Source organism: Giraffa tippelskirchi, chromosome 5 (assembly GCF_054371585.1).
Source record: "Giraffa tippelskirchi isolate mGirTip1 chromosome 5, T2T-mGirTip1v1.2.pri, whole genome shotgun sequence".
Lineage (NCBI taxonomy): Eukaryota > Metazoa > Chordata > Mammalia > Artiodactyla > Giraffidae > Giraffa > Giraffa tippelskirchi.
In genome coordinates, this window is record NC_137279.1 from 144,618,450 (window position 1) to 144,635,251 (window position 16,802).

Here is a 16,802-nt window from a genome sequence, read left to right on the forward strand (position 1 = left end):
CATGTGTCTCACAAAGCCTCCTAGAATTATAACCCACAGTAAGGTCTGTCCCTCTCCTTTGGCAGTGGTGCCCTCGAGATTGCCTTGAGATCAGCTACTGTTTGGGAGTTGCTATTTCACAACCAGACTAGGAAACATAATCTTTTCTCCACTCAATAAATATATGTCTTCATACTTAGGAAAAAGATAAATTACCTTCCAAATGACAAATTCAATGTGCACATGCCAAAGAAGTCATCTTTGCTGTATGTTAATTTAGTTGTTTCCTTTTCTATAACAATCTAATAGTTGAAAGTTATTTTACTTCATGGTTATACAAATGGAATGTTCAGATTTTAATTAACAATTAAATTGATGAGTTTTAAACTTCTGGAATATATATTTGCATATAATTGCTCTCAGTATACTTATGTAAAATCCAAAGCTCATATTCCCAAAAACAGAAAGCCTATTCGTGTCAGCTTTAGTTACATGTGTACATTTATTTGAATGTGTAGAGTGTGTGCTTTTATTGCCAAGAAAGTCAGTTCTGTTTCTTAATTGTCGCTATAACCACAATTTGCGAAATTCTATTACAACATCAATATGGTATGCACATCTTTAATTAGGCTAGTATGGCCTGTCACAGCAACTGATCCTATGTATTCTTATTTAGTCTACTTGAGGTTTTAAAATGTCCTCATTTTTTAAAGAGACATATTTCGGCCTCATTAAATTGTTAAATCAATATACAGCCCTACAGCTTGATTGCTATGTTCTAGAAATCCTGTGCTTCTTCACTTAGTACATCTCTAGCACCATCTGAACGGGCATTCTTCCACAAACACCTGAAATCCTCTGCAGTTCTAGTGTGTTAGGGCTCTCTTATCAGATCTGAAGGAGACACCTGTCACCCTCCTCCCCATTACCAGGAAGATCTGGCTGTGGCATCCTATTGATCCCCAGAGCTTGACTCTCTTATCTAGTAGTTAATACAAATAAGTTGCAGGTTGCTTGCTCTGAGCAATGTCTTCACACCAGGTCACTAACCAAAAAGACAACAGATTCTATGGCCTGGGGATTACAAACAGAATCTAGCCTAAAGTTCATTTCCCTCTCTTTCCTTCAGATCTGCCATGATCTCAACAGGGAGAAACAATGATTACCTATAACCAAGCCCTGCAGTCCCTTAGTCTTTTATACCATTTATTCTGCCACAATTAATCTAAAACAAATCAATAAAATCTGCATTAAGGAGAAAGGAGAATTCCCACGATACTGACAAGCATAGATATGTCTTTTTGAAACGCATATGGGTGTTTTATGCTTTTTGCTATGTCCAAAGTCAAATGATAATTCAGGAACTGCCATAAAGCTATAGGTGGAGTTTCTCAAATTCGGTCCTATTAAAATAGAAGGTTGCATTATTCATCAATAGTGACATGAGAGGGCAAGTGTGAGCAGCTCGAGGGTCAGGGATTAAAGTGGGGGTGGGACACAGGGGAGCTGTAGGGCTTATTGTAAAATCTTAATCTTTCCTGGTCTCAGCTTCAGTATGGCACTACTTCTTGGTGGTTGTCAGCTCAAACAAGTATTGATGAGGAATTCTGGATTCTCTGGTCAGCAGGGACTTTCTGAATTTCATCACTCACCAGGTTAGTTGACACTTATTTTGTTACCCTGCTTCTCAAGATTTCTCATTCCCCAAATATAAGAACTTTAGCTTATATTAAGAAAGGGAAGGGGGACAGGGCAAAAGATGGGAGCCAATATTTAGACTATCATTATTATGGTGGGATGGGTATTTTAATTCTTTCAATTATCTCCTCTATACTGGCCTTCATAGTTTTCACTACATATTCCTTTTTATGGATCTGGACCAGGAAAAGAAAATACTCCAACCATATGAAATGTGATGGTTGGATAACATCACTGAGTCAATGGAGTTTGAACAAACTCTGGAAGATAGTAAAGGACAGGAAAGGCTGGCATGCTGCAGTCCATGGGGTTACAAAGAGTCAGACACAACTTAGCAACTGAACAACAACATATGAAATATAAGCAAGTCCATCTATTTCTCTCTCTTGTGTTCTTTGTACTTTTACTTCTTGTACTTCCTTGGGGGAATAGATCGTTCAAAAACTAGGTGAATTGATCAAATGAAGCCAAGCTTCAACTGGGTATAATTTACTATATGAGAGTTCTTCATGACAGATTGTCACAGATTCATGAGACAGCTTATACTTCTACTTGTGCCAAGCCTAAAGGACCAGAACTCAGCTCACTTTTAAAGATACCAAAAGAATCACAGCTTGCTCCCAAGCAACTCAGCTCTCTGGTGTCCACAAAATCTTCAACCTAATTCTGCCACTCCCATCCCCCATCATTATTTAGATAGTAGTGGAGTAACATCCTTTCTTGCAAACATTTCTGCTCATAAAATCTTAGTCTAGTGGCAACAATGCCTGATTCAACTGAAACACTGGGCAATAAAACCATCATTGACAATGTCATGCTTGCAGCTGCTCTGAATCTGGAAATCATTGCTGGCAAGACTACATGTTCAAAAAAATTCTTGGACATCTGGTGGTGTCTAGAAAGCATGTGCTTTCTTCTGAGAAACTTCTGAGAAAACCTCAAGGACAAAGATCTTGAAATAAATAGATCATCTTGGTGACCACTTAACTCAGCTCAGCCATAGGCATTGACTCTTTTTCCAGATTAGAATAGAGGGAATAGGAACATAGGAATGTGTGGTTACCTTTGAAAAAAAATTCAAGGGCCACTATTATAGCTATTTACCCCAGAACATCAAATCTACCACTTATCATTTTTGCTGTATTACTTTGACTTCTGAAGAATTTTCTTTCTAATAGTCTAATGCAACTATCTCTGGGAAGGCCTGCACTTAAAGCCATTATTTGGTGAGGACCCATGCACAGAGCATTCAGGAGTAAGAGAATGCAGACATGCGATGGGAGGAGAAGAATTTTGAGAAAGATGAAATAACGAGGATGGAGGTAAAGAGCCACCAAATTTTGTTTTCCTCCCAATGTAGCCTTACAACTATGAGAGTTTGGAGGAAAATCTGTCATTGTTTTAGGGTGTTATACATTGTTTTTCAGCTTCCGTGCAAAATTTTCTGCTTATTACTTACACTAATGTTTCAGCATGGGACCTCCTTTTCTATCATGCATAGGCTGGAGGAATAAACAACCTGTATATCTGCTAGGTTTTGCTTAAAATGAAATGTGCCTATTTCAAATATTTCTAGTTTATTTTACATAGGTTAATACCCCATTGCTTTTTTTTATTTTTAGTTATTTATTACTGTTAAAGTAGATGAAATACTTTCTGTGATTCCTCATCAATTAATATCCTACTTGGGCTCAGAAGGTACTTTTAATTTTTTATTATAAAATAGATATACAGTACATACAACATGAAGGCATATTTTACAAATATTCAGAATGTGAACCACATGTAGCTTCCAGCTGGATCAAGAAATAGGATATTGCTGATATCTCAGAAACTCACACAAATCACAAACCACAAGTTTCTCTGAGAGGTAACCGCTCTTCTCACTTATGCAATAATTCCCTTGCTTTTTTTCCTTTTCAGTTTTTACCTCCTATACCTTTCCCTAAACAACAACATTTAGGTTTAAGTCTTCCTGTGATCTATAAATTGAATCACACTATTCGTGTTCTTTTATTTTTGCATCTTCTGCTCAAAATTATGCTTTTCTAAGATGGACTGGAATGGGTGAATTTAACTCAGATGACTATTACATCTACTACTATGGGCAGGAATCCCTTAGAAGAAATGGAGTAGCCATCATAGTCAACAAAAGAGTCTGAAATGCAGTACTTGGATGCAATCTCAAAAACAACAGAATGATCTCTGTTCGTTTCCAAGGCAAACCATTCAATATCACAATAATCCAAGTCTATGCCCTGACCAGTAACTCTAAAGAAGCTGAAGTTGAACAGTTCTATGAAGACCTACAAGACCTTCTAGAACTAACATCCAACAAAAATGTCCTTTTTATTATAGGGGACTGGAATGCAAAAGCAGGAAGTCAAGAAACACCTGGAGTAACAGGCAAATTAGGCCATGGAATACAGAATGAAGCAGGACAAAGGCTAATAGAGTTCTGCCAAGAGAACACACTGGTCATAGCAAACACCCTCTTCCAACAACACAAGAGAAGACTCTACACATGGACATCACCAGATGGTCAACACTGAAATCAGATTGATTCTATTCTTTGCAGCCTAAGATGGAGAAGCTCTACACAGTCAGCAAAAACAAGGCTGGGAGCTGACTGTGGCTTGGATCATGAACTCCTTATTGCCAAATTCAGAATGAAATTGAAGAAAGTGGAGAAAACCACTAGACCATTCAGGTATGACCTAAATCAAATCCCTTTTGACTATACAGTAGAAGTGAGAAGTAGATTTAAAGGACTAGATCTGATAGACAGAGTGCCTGATGAACTATGGATGGAGGTTTGCGACATTGTACAGGAGACAGGGATCAAGACCATCCCCATGGAAAAGAAAAGCAAAAAAGTAAAATGGCTGTCTGAGGAGGCCTTACAAATAGCTGTGAAAAGAAGGGAAGCAAAAAGCAAAGGAGAAAAGGAAAGATATACCCATTTGAATGCAGAGTTGCAAAGAATAGCAAGGAGAGATAAGAAAGCCTTCCTCAGTGATCAATGCAAAGAAATAAGAGAAAACAACAGATTGGGAAAGACTAGAGATCTCTTCAAGAAATTAGAGATACCAAAGGAACATTTCATGCAAAGATGGGCTCGAAAAAGGACAGAAATGGTATGGACCTAACCGAAGCAGAAGATATTAAGAAGAAGTGGCAAGAATACACAGAAGAACTGTACAAAAAAGATCTTCATGACCCAGATAATCACGATGGTGTGATCACTCACCTAGAGCCAGATATCCTGGAATATGAAGTCAAGTGGGCCTTAGGAAGCATCACTACGAACAAAGCTAGTGGAGGTGATGGAATTCCAGTTGAGCTATTTCAAATCCTGAAAGATGACGCTGTGAAAGTGCTGCACTCAATATGCCAGCAAATCTGGAAAACTCAGCAGTGGCCACAGGACTGGAAAAGGTCAGTTTTCATTCCAATCCCAAAGAAAGGCAATGCCAAAGAATGCTCAAACTACCACACAATTGCACTCATCTCACATGCTAGTAAAATAATGCTTAAAATTCTCCAATTCAGGCTTCAGCAATACGTGAACCGTGAACTTCCAGATGTTCAAGCTGGTTTTAGGAAGGGCAGAGGAACCAGAGATCAAATTGCCAACATCCGCTGGATCATTGAAAAAGCAAGAGAGTTCCAGAAAAACATCTATTTCTGCTTTATTGACTATGCCAAAGCCTTTGACTGTGTGGATCACAACAAACTGTGGAAAATTCTGAAAGAGATGGGAATATCATACCACCTGACCTGCCTCTTGAGAAACCTGTATGCAGGTCAAGAAGCAACAGTTAGAAGTGGACATGGAACAACTGACTGGTTCCAAATAGGAAAGGGAGTACATCAAGGCTGTATATTGTCACCCTGCTTATTTAACTTATATGCAGAGTACATCATGAGAAACGCTAGGCTGGAGGAAGCACAAGCTGCAATCAAGATTGCCGGGAGAAATATCAATAACCTCAGATATGCAGATGACACCACCCTTATGGCAGAAAGTGAAGAAGAACTAAAGAGCCTCTTGATGAAAGTGAAAAAGGATAGTGAAAAAGTTGGCTTAAAGGTCAACATTCAGAAAACTAAGATCATGGCATCCGGTCCCATCACTTCATGGGAAATAGATGGGGAAACAATGGAAACAGTGGCTGACTTTATTTTTCTGGGCTCCAAAATCACTGCAGATGGTAATTGCAGCCATGAAATTAAAAGATGCTTACTCTTTGGAAGGAAAGTTATGACCAACCTAGACAGCATATTTAAAAGCAGAAACATTACTTTGCCAACAAAGGTCTGTCTAGCCAAAGCTGTGGTTTTTCCAGTGGTCATGTATGGATGTGAGAGTTGGACGGTGAAGAAAGCTGAGCGCCGAAGAATTGATGCTTTTGAACTGTGGTGTTGGAGGAGACTCTTGAGAGTCCCTTGAACTGCAAGGAGATCCAACCAGTCTATCCTAAAGGAGATCAGTCTTGGGTGTTCATTGGAAGGACTGATGTTGAAGCTGAAACTCCAATACTTTGGCCACCTGATGCGAAGAGCTGACTCATTGGAAAAGACCCTGATCTTGGGAAAGATTGGGGGCAGAAGGAGAAGGGGACGACAGAGGATGAGATGGTTGGATGGCATCATCAACTCGATGGACATGGGTTTGGGTGGACTCCAGGAGTTGGTGATGGACAGGGAGGCCTGGCATGGTGCAGTTCATGGGGTCTCAAAGAGACAGACACGACTGAGTGACTGAACTGAAGATCTGTACATGTTGTCATGTGCGTCCATACTAAGTCACTTCAGCTGTTCCTGACTCTTTGCGACCTTATGAACTGTAGCCTGCCAGGCTCCTCTGTCCATGGGATTGTCCAGGCAAGGATACTGGAGTGGATTCTCATGCCCTCCTCCAGTGAGCCTTCCTGACCCAGGGATCAAACCTTCATCTCTTAGGTCTCCTGCGGTGGCAGGAAGGTTCTTAACCACTAGCGCCACCTGGGAAGCCCACATGTTGTCACATATAGCTGCAAGTTCCTCATTTCCATTGATGTGTGGTATTTCACTGGATGGAATACCACACATTTAACCATTTTCCTACTAAGAGACATGTCCAGGTTCTAGAATAATGCTGTTATACATGTCATCTATGCCTCCCACTACATGTGTTCATGCATGTCTCAAGTGAATACATGGATGATTAGAAATGCTGGGATGTAGAATATGCAGATCTTCACCTTACTAGAAAGTGGGAAGCTGTTTTTCCCAAAGTAATTATTCCCTCTACTAGTATACAAGTTCCTATTGTTCCACATCATCACCAACACTTGGTATTGTCAGATTCCTGATCTTTTTGTCAATCTGGTTTTTAGTGAGCATTCACCTCCTTGTGGTTTTTTCTTCCTTCTCACTGTGGTTTTAAATTTGCAAAACTTGGATTTCTAATGAGACTAGGAACTCCTTCATTTATTTACTGCCTTGAATCCAGATTCCTTAAAATTTAAAATTTCATACTCTAGACTTTGGTATTTTGGTGTTGTTCATATTAGGCATTTCATGACATAACTGATAAGTACAAAGCAAGCAAAAGAAACTCATTCATTGAACATCAGTTTAGAACTGGGCACTTCATGTACTTTGTCCTATTTAATCCTCATAATAACTTGCTGTGGTGGTTTAGTCACTAAGTCGTGTCCGACTCTTGCGACCCCGTGGACTGTAGCCCGTCAGGCTCTTCTGTCCATGGGATTTTCCAGGCAAGAATACTGGAGTGGGTTGCCATTTTCATAACTTGCTAGTTCATCTTGTTCTTCTAAGTGTGAGAGCTAGTACTGAAATCATGCCTGTGTGCATCTCTAATCTAAAACTCTTTCCAGTAACCATGTTCCCTCTCAAGAAATTACCTTCACAGGCTCAAAATAATGATCAATATCTTGTAGTAAAGTCATTGTATTACAAATCACACAAAAGAATTTCAAAAGTGGCTAGTTAATATGAGTAATTAAATAATTGCAGCCCTAGGTCAGTTTTCCTCTAAACACTCCCAAATCCAATCCATTATTATATAAACAAATGAAAGGTTCTTTGATATTTGGTGAGATTTCTCTCATGAGAGTAATTCGTGAGACAGTTCAGTCACATGTTTCATTTTCTACCCATGAGAGGCACTTGTGAAATTAACACAATCCAGTAGAGCTATAGAATATTAAATGACAGTCTGAAATAAAGTAACAAAAGACAAAAGTGAAACAAACTATTCTCTAAGAGATACATTTTTATATAAATAATCAATTCATTAGGACATTCAACAAATTCAAGCAATAGACACTTAAAAAAATTAATTACAAGCCAATTAAAGGATAAACATCAAGCAAGGCTCCTAACAATCTATGTTATTAATGGTGCCTTTTTCTTTTTAACTATAAAAGTCTAATAAAAGCCTATAAATCATGCATATATAGAAACAATTTTCAAAGAATCAAATTAACCAGAAGCAATGACTCACGCATGATATTGCCTACAAAAGGGGGTGGACAAAGCCAGTTTTCAACATCCCTCACTGATGTTAAGAATAATTCTTGGGATGGGCGTTGCATTCTGTGGGTAATTCTCTTCTCTAATATTTTTGCAAAAATGACCATTCGGTGGGATCTGATCCAAAATTCTTTCCAGTGATGTAGACACACTTGTGATTTGTACCTTTGTCACCAACAAATTCCAAAGGCTTGGACTTGGCAGCAATGAATGTTAATCTCACACTCATCCCACTCCATGAAAACAAATAGTAAAAACAATTATATTAATCAGTTCTATACACTGCATACATTTTGTGAGATTTTTTATTTTTACTTCATGACACAAATCCTTGCTTGCAAAAATGCTAGCACAGTGTGCACTTGCTACTTGTCAATATACCTCCATCCTCTTCTGTACCACCAGTGGGCTACAAAGACTTAGAGCTTCAGTGACTATAGGATTTGAATGATTTTAACCCCTTTAAATTTGGAAACTCTTTAAATCCCATTATCTCTGCAGCCACTGAGAATTTTTAAATCAGCTTGGCCTTTTCTAGCTCCAGGTCTAAGGATTACAGAGTTTTAAAGAGTATAAATGCCTCTTTGCAGTTCTACAAAGAGCTGTCCCCAACCAACTGACCTCCAGGAAATAAAGCCAGCCATTTCTCCAGCTGGCGACTGCTGATCAGAGTTTCTAAATGGAAAGATATGTACATTATGCCACAAACCACCAGGAAAACAAGTAATTGCTTCCTCAACTCCACATGAAGCCAGTGAATCAGAAGATGTGATGCAGGAGGGGGCAGCAGACTTTAGACCTGTGTCAGAAAGTGTCTAAGAATGAGAAAACAGGAAATGTCAGGGACCCAAAGAAGCTCACTGGGCCATAGAGGAAGTTCAGTGATGGGAAGCCACCTCGCACCCAAAGAAAAGTTGTTACCATGGACACCCTCAAACCCTACGTGACCCTCTGAGGTCTTACCTCTTGCGTCCTCACATTTATGTATCCATAGTGAGTTCGAAGGGGCCGCCTGTATGTATAGGAGAATGGTATCCATTTCGCACCAGGTTGTCCAAAGCAGTTTAGTAGCAATGGGAAATTCACTTCATTTACAAGGCGCACCACCAGCAGGAAGAGGAATGCTGCTATGAAGCTCACTGCAATCACAGACTTTCTCTACAAAACATTAAAAAAAAGAAGAAGAATGAATGACTTTAGATCAAAAACAGTCTCAGAAAAAGGATGTTTCACTTGGAGACAGAAAACAATTATTTGGTGCCTAGATTGCCCTAATGCACTGAGCCTCTGAAAACAAACCGAGTATGGATTATATTTCCATCCCATTCCTATCTCTCCTTACCTTCCTATCATCCTCGGTGACTCCTATGCAGCTTTCAAAACCCATCTCAGATTTTCCCATCTATAGGAAACCTTTCCTACCTGGTCATTTTCCTCCCCAGTATTGTACCCTCACCCCCAATCTATCTACCCTAATAGAGGTAAGAAGTCCCACCACTTCAGTACTTTGAAGGCCCTTCTCCTGTAGTGCATTTTTCATGGTATAATTCCTTACATGACTTCTCTTTCATGTAATTTTGAGTTTCTGGAGAACTGAGCTGCACTAAGCCATATTGCTCTGTATCCTAGGTCCTTAACACAGTACATACTGTAGGCACCCACAAACATGTGTGTGAATGAATAAATGGATTTTGCACATTCTGGTAGACCCAGTCTCATTATAAATCATTATTCTGTTTCTTTATCTAGCACCCTTTACAGGCAAGAAACTTTGTGCTATAGGACATGCAAAAGTAAGATTCAAAAAAGCTAACACTAACAGTAGGGAAAAAAAAAAAACACATCAAGCAGCATAAGAACATCCCCTAAATGTGCTTGTCATCAAACCAGAGTAGGAGCAACTGCATCAGACTGCCATGGGGAAAGGAGAGCCGTATTTGTGCTTGAGCTTGATAAAATGCATGCATTTTTCACTAGACACGTGTGAGCAGAGCTTTCTAGGAAGAGAGAACAGAGTAAGGAGGCAAGAAAACATGAGGTTATTCATAGCCACATAGCATTTTATTTTACTGTGACACAGAGAAGCGAAAGCTGAAAATAAAGATGATAACTTTATAGACTGTCTCAGATACCAAGCTGAGAAGCCTCTACTGAGTTTGCTAGATGACGGAAAACTGAAGGAGATTTTTTGTTTATTTAATTTTTGAAATGTGACTGTTATGTTATAATCAAACGCCAGTGTTGGAGGCACTTTGGAGCAGAGTGAAACCAAACATAGGCAGCAACTAGTTAGGCGAGTATTCCAATTGGGTAGGACAGAAGTAATGAGGGATGGAAGTGAGAATAGTGGCAGGGGGTAGAAAAAAAGGTGAGAAAAGACATGAGAAACTCAATTTAGGTGGGATACAGAAACCTTGGCTTCTGATTGCGTAGAAGTGGCAGACAGAAAATTCAGAGGTGCCTGAGAGGTTGAGTTCAGGTAGCTGCAATAACACTAACCATATCAGGAGAAACCAGGGTGATCAGGGCAGGAAATGATTTAAGAGAGTAAGAGGACAAAGAGCTTGACTTTCTAAGTCCTTGTTCTCAAGGACAAATGGGTCATCAAGGGGTCAGACAGAAAGTCAAGTCTAGCGTAAGGAGAAAGAAGAGAGCTGAAGACAAATGTTAGGAACAACACTGCCTTCTTTCCAGGGTAAAGAGACAATGAAATATTCCTTCCTGAAGGAAGGGCTTTGCCCTTGATTCTTCTTCAAACTTGAGGGAAACCAAATAACTTTCTGGGAAAGACTGAATGCTTGTTGTTGGTGCTGTTGTGTTTTTAGCTTGCCACTTTCTGGTGGAGTCAGCTTTCTTTTACTCCTCACAGAATGTCCCAAAGGAGAAAAGAAGCCCAAAGCTGGCCCCTGAATCCTCCCTAGGCCCATGGTCACAGTCTCTGAAAGGGCAACAGAAAAAGGCCTCAAAGTCAGACACCCAAAGGAAGTCTTCTCTCTTGCCCAGCTCCCAGAATTTGTAAAAGCCCCATTCATCCCCCTGTCTAGCAAGCCTAATTTTCCAATCACCTGAAAGTCCCTTGAGTTCTGCTTCCTCAAAACCCCTTATCTCACCACTTACTACCACAGCCTTACCTCATTTAACCTTCTAATCATGAAAAACTGTTTTAATTTGTTCCTCTGTGGGATCATTATGTCCACAACATCGCAATGTGTCAAGGTAACAGCTTAAATGAGGTGATGGATCTTACAAGTTTAAAGGGACATAGACCAGAACAGATGGCTAAATAAAGCAAAGAGGCCAGTCACCCATTAAGTAAACAGGTAAGAACCTTTTTTATCACCATCCGGTAGTTTGTTGCAAACCAGTAGCTTGTTTTGAAGGAAACCAGGTGGGATTTGTGCCTTTGTCTCTTCCAGAGCCCAGCACTGCATGGCTGGGGTTTGGGGACAAAAGCGTGGAGGGCCTGTCTGAATTCACTGATCTCATAAAACAACACATACATAATGCACCCACGAGAGGAAAATAAATCAGCCATTTTGAGAGAAACTTCAAAATGGAATGAAATCATAGTTGTAAAAGCCTGCTACCTAGCAATCTATGTCTTCATGTTCTATCAAAGGGAACCAAGTAATGAGCACAGAGAGGATGAGGGGGGCAAATGAGGAGTGAAAGCCAGACACTCACTCCTCTGCGCTGGACCTACATCACAGTCTACAGTGGGCAGACAGGTTTCTTTCATGGCTCTGGCTTCCAGCCTCGATTCTGTTGCATTGTCTGACCCTCATTCTTTGCCTTCCTTCATATTTCCATATTCTTGTTTAACATAAACTCATTCCTATAGTGCTAATATGAAACACCCTGATGTTTCACTAGAAAATGACTACAAGCATATTCTGGACTCAAGGACAACAGGACTTAATGTGGAGTGCATTCTTCTAGTAGTCCCTTCTGCCAGATCATGACCTTGAGTTTCAACAGCTAAAACAAAACCACAATGAGGCTACTCGAAGTTTCCACACACCAGAATGCAGTGAGAATATGTATGTGTGTCTATATAGGAACATAGGAGTTGGGGAAGTTACAAAATACCAACATGCCAACCAAAATACCAACATGATATGTTGTTGTCATTTAGTTGCTAAGTCATGTCCAACTCTTTGTGACCCCATGGACTGTAACCTCCTTTCTTCTCTGTCCATGGGATTTCTCAGGCAAAATACTGGAGTGGGTTGCCATTTCCTTCTCCAGGGATCTTCCTGGACCAGGGATTGAACCCATATCTCCTGAACTGACAGGCACTGGCAGGCGGATTCTTTACTGCTGAGCCACCAGAGATGTGCATCCATGATATACGTGAATATATTTACTCCAAGTCACAACTGCACACTGAGTCCACACTCTGTATAGACTTGGCGAGGTGCTGAAAAACAGAAATAAAACTACAGAAGATAGACAGGCCATGCTTGCAAAGAGTCACAACTTAGTGCACCTGGGAAGTGAACAGAAAATTAGAATACCACATATCAAATGGGGTGACAGAGGTATGCACAGGGCAGTGTGGTACCCCCAGAGGAAGAGGGGGAGAGCCATGCATGAAACAATTTAAAGAATGCTTGTCTGAAGAGGTGATGTTCAAATGGAGTCCTGAAGAATGAGGAGGAGTTAGACAAGTGGAGATGAGAAGGGCATTCCAGGCAGAGGGAACAGTTTAGACAAAGGCACGGAAGTTTTTGAAAGGCCTGAATTTGGTCAGAAACAAGCAAGTCATTTGATAAGAAGAATACATTTGATATGTAGTGGGAGATATGCTGGGAAATGGACAATGTTCAAATCATAACAAAAAGTAATAAACCAAATGCATTAAGTCAGATGCATTTATTTGTCCCACTTCCCGTACATTAGGATAATGAAAAGATAAATGCATAAAGTGCTGTTTCATAACTCTAAAGTATTCTTCACTTTCCAATCAAGTGAAAATGTATCCATCACTTTATCTTATTACAAATTGCCAGTTAACATACCACAACTTGTTTCCAGTTGTTTGACTTTAGTTTATCCTATCAGTTGCTTCTTCTTTTAACTGTTTTGAGTCCATCAACAGTCAGCAAATGACTCTACTTGTTTACACATGTGTTCTACATCTAACAATTTGTTTATGGAATTGATCACTGCTGCCTTTATTGAAGTAATCAGAGTATTCCCCAGATTCAACAACCAACAATTAGGTAAGAGGCAACAGTAAGTACTTGTCAAGTTAATAATGTATAAGATTCAGTTAAACAAACTTTTCACATTGTAGAAAACAGATATAAATTTAATAAGTCATTCCTCTAAGCTCAAACAGTGAACACTAAATGATATAATAGGTGGAAAAAGCAAAGCACAGGTTAGGGAACCTAGTGAACACTCAAAAATGGAAGATGTCACTATTATAATATGACCACTAACTGTGAAATCCTTGAAGGACATGAGCCAGTGATGAGCACAGGCTAGCCTGTGGGAACACACGATAAGTACTGAGAGATACCTTTTTCTTAAATATCCCAAGCAGCTACAGACACATGAACATTCAGCACAACTCATCCACGCGAGTTCTGAGAGAATGTCACCATGCCCAAATAGATCTGATGAATTGCTTTACGGAAAGCTTTCTCCTTCTTTTGGGCAAGTCTGAAGGGGCCTTTAACAGCTGAGACATTTAGAATTTAATCCCCTCTGTGCTGCAAAAATATGCATCAAAAATGTGGCATTCCAGTTGCTTGCTCTTTAGAGTAGGAATATCATTTATCAGACTTTACAGCAGAAATACGTATTTCAAAATAAAACCCACAGAGAATTCTTGACTTAGAAAGAAAACAATTGCAGAGATCTGAACCTAACAATTTTGCAACCCACATTAACATTTTTATGTTTTGATTCTTTTTATCACAGACTTTAACCACAAAATATGTTCTTTAACTTTTAGGTTAGTTGGTTGGTAGATTTTTTTGGTTTATTTTCTGTAAATGATAGACAATAGCATAAAGTTATATTTTTCTATTTAAATTGTATTATTTAATGACTGAATTAGTTGTTTATGTGGCAAAATGGCACACTTTTATCCATATGTTATCACTTACTCAATAATAAATATGAAACACAGTGTCGGTTGTATTATTTATACCATTACTCAGTAACCTCACACAGTGATGGGAACCTACTCATTGCTTATTTGTGACTTATCAAATACAATTTCTTTTCCTGCATAAAAAGCTATATCTTTAATGTGATTCTACCTTGTGCCATTGGCTAAGCTCCAAATCTGGTCTCCCTGAATGCAACAAAGCTACATCCCTTTTGTATAAGGATGAATTAGCAAAGCTCAGGGTATATAAATAAAACCTTCATTTGTTTCATTGTATTTATTGAATCAACAAACTGGATCCTGACTGTTAAACTATGGTGAACTCTGGGGAAAATCTCACTCATGTGTTGGGGGGGATAAGAAAAAGAGGCTAAAAAAAAAGTGGACAATCCTAGACTGGTGGAGTCCACACAGGAGCTTATCAAGGGCAGCCTTAGGCATCTAGCTGGTAATAGAATCATTGAGGCCATCAAGAAGAGAGTAGTGAATGTCAAACAAGGTCAGCAGGGGAGAATAAGCAGCACTTCAGAATCCAGGAGGCTAATGAAGAAAATGTGATAGGAAAAAGCAATACATTTGGAGAGCAAGCTTTGAAGAGGGCAGAAGAGTGAAGTTACAAATGTAGGAAGGGATTTGGTTATAGGAAGTTATACATCATGCCAAAGAGTCTGCACTTTCACTATAGACTCTGAAGAAGGGGTCTACGTGTGGGATGGAGAGAGTCAGATTTGACCATGGAAAGATCACTGTGGAGGTAGTGTAGTAAGTAAATGGAGAAGCTAGAAAGATCCTTCAGGAAAGACAATGAAAAAAGGCAACAATGGACTACTTCTTCAGATATCACTAACAGACACTAAAAATTCTCAATATGAAAACTACAATTATTACTTTCAGTGATTGGCTTTCCTTTTCCTAGAAGAGCCAATGGGAATAAAGTCCAGATATAGCAGACATGGGTGAATAACCATCATAAACTTAACAGAAGATAACATTTAATGAGTGTTATTAGTTGGCAGAAATATTTCTGTAATCCCTACCTTCTAGATTAAGAAATAGAGATATAGAGAGGTTGAGTAATGTGTCCAAGGTCTCAGAGCAAGAAAATAGTAAAGACAGCTATGGAACTCAGATATTCTGACTCTGCTGCTAAGTCGCATCAGTCATGTTCGACTCTGTGTGACCCCATAGACAGCAGCCCACCAGGCTCTGCCATCCCTGGGATTCTCCAGGCAAGAACACTGGAGTGGGTTGACATTTCCTTCTCCAATGAATGAAAGTGAAAAGTGAAAGTGAAGTCGCTCAGTCGTGTCTGACTCTCAGCGACCCCATGGACTGCAGCCTACCAGGCTCCTCTGTCCATGGGATTTTCCAGGCAAGAGTACTGGACTGAGTCGCCAGTGCCTTCTCCGATTTTTACTCTAGAGTCTGTCTTTTAGTGTATGAATTAACTAAGTTGTTAATTGTTACTCATACCAAGAGGACACTCTTATAAGACTGGTTCAGAAATTTTAAAAACTGGTATCAGCCATAAGCAGATTTTGTAATACATTTTGTCAATAAGCAAAATACCTAATTCATATGGAAAATTAAGAGGCTGATCTGAAGCATGGTAATTATATTTGTTTCAAAATCAGTAATTTGTGGACAAATTTAATTCTGGCTTTATTCCCAGTATTAAAAATACAGCTACAGGGTACCATTCATTAGCTCTAAGGGAAAATAAAGCGATTATTCCTCTACTTGTGCTAGAGAATATTAGGTACCCTTAGTCAATCAATAGTATGGAGTCTTAATTCAGGAAGTCTACAGGAACCAACATGACTGAATGGGTATGTCTTCCCTTCTCAGCCCCACAATTCCATAATCTTTTTATTCAATGAAGATTCAGCAAAACAGCAAAATATTGATGGTTTCTTTAAATAAATGTACACATAAATATATAAATAAATAAAGTCAAAACAGTAAAGTGAGTTTTTTAAGTTGTAGAACATCTTCAATATGGTGATCTACTTTAATGTGGAGCCACATCAACATGTCACTTTCAGACATGGGTACAGTCCAATAAGAAATACAAATCCAATCAACAAAAACCAAAGCAGTAGAGTTCTCATGGGCATCCCCATTGTCATAAACTATTCATGCAAAATGCTAGGAAAATTACGGGTGGCCAAAATTCTATTTCTGCTTTATTGACTATGCCAAAGCCTTTGACTGTGTGGATCACAATAAACTGTGGAAAATTCTGAAAGAGATGGGAATACCAGACCACCTGACTTGCCTCTTGAGAAATCTGTATGCAGGTCAGGAAGCAACAGTTAGAAGTGGACATGGAACAACAGACTGGTTCCAAATAGGAAAAGGAGTACGTCAAGGCTGTATATTGTCACCCTGCTTATTTAACTCATATGCAGAGTACATCATGAGAAACGCTGGGCTGGAGGAAGCACAAGCTGGAATC

General features: G+C 39.3%; 1 protein-coding gene across 1 annotated transcript in view; it reads right to left on the reverse strand.

Moving 5' to 3' along the window:
- The window catches only part of ST6GALNAC3 (ST6 N-acetylgalactosaminide alpha-2,6-sialyltransferase 3), a 630,739-nt gene that overhangs the window by 360,669 nt on the left and 253,268 nt on the right, over window positions 1-16,802 (reverse strand). Inside the window, exon 2 of the mRNA XM_081490156.1 lies at window positions 9,184-9,378. Coding sequence (XP_081346282.1) covers window positions 9,184-9,378 — 195 coding nt within the window. The remainder of the gene's footprint in view (window positions 1-9,183; window positions 9,379-16,802) is intronic.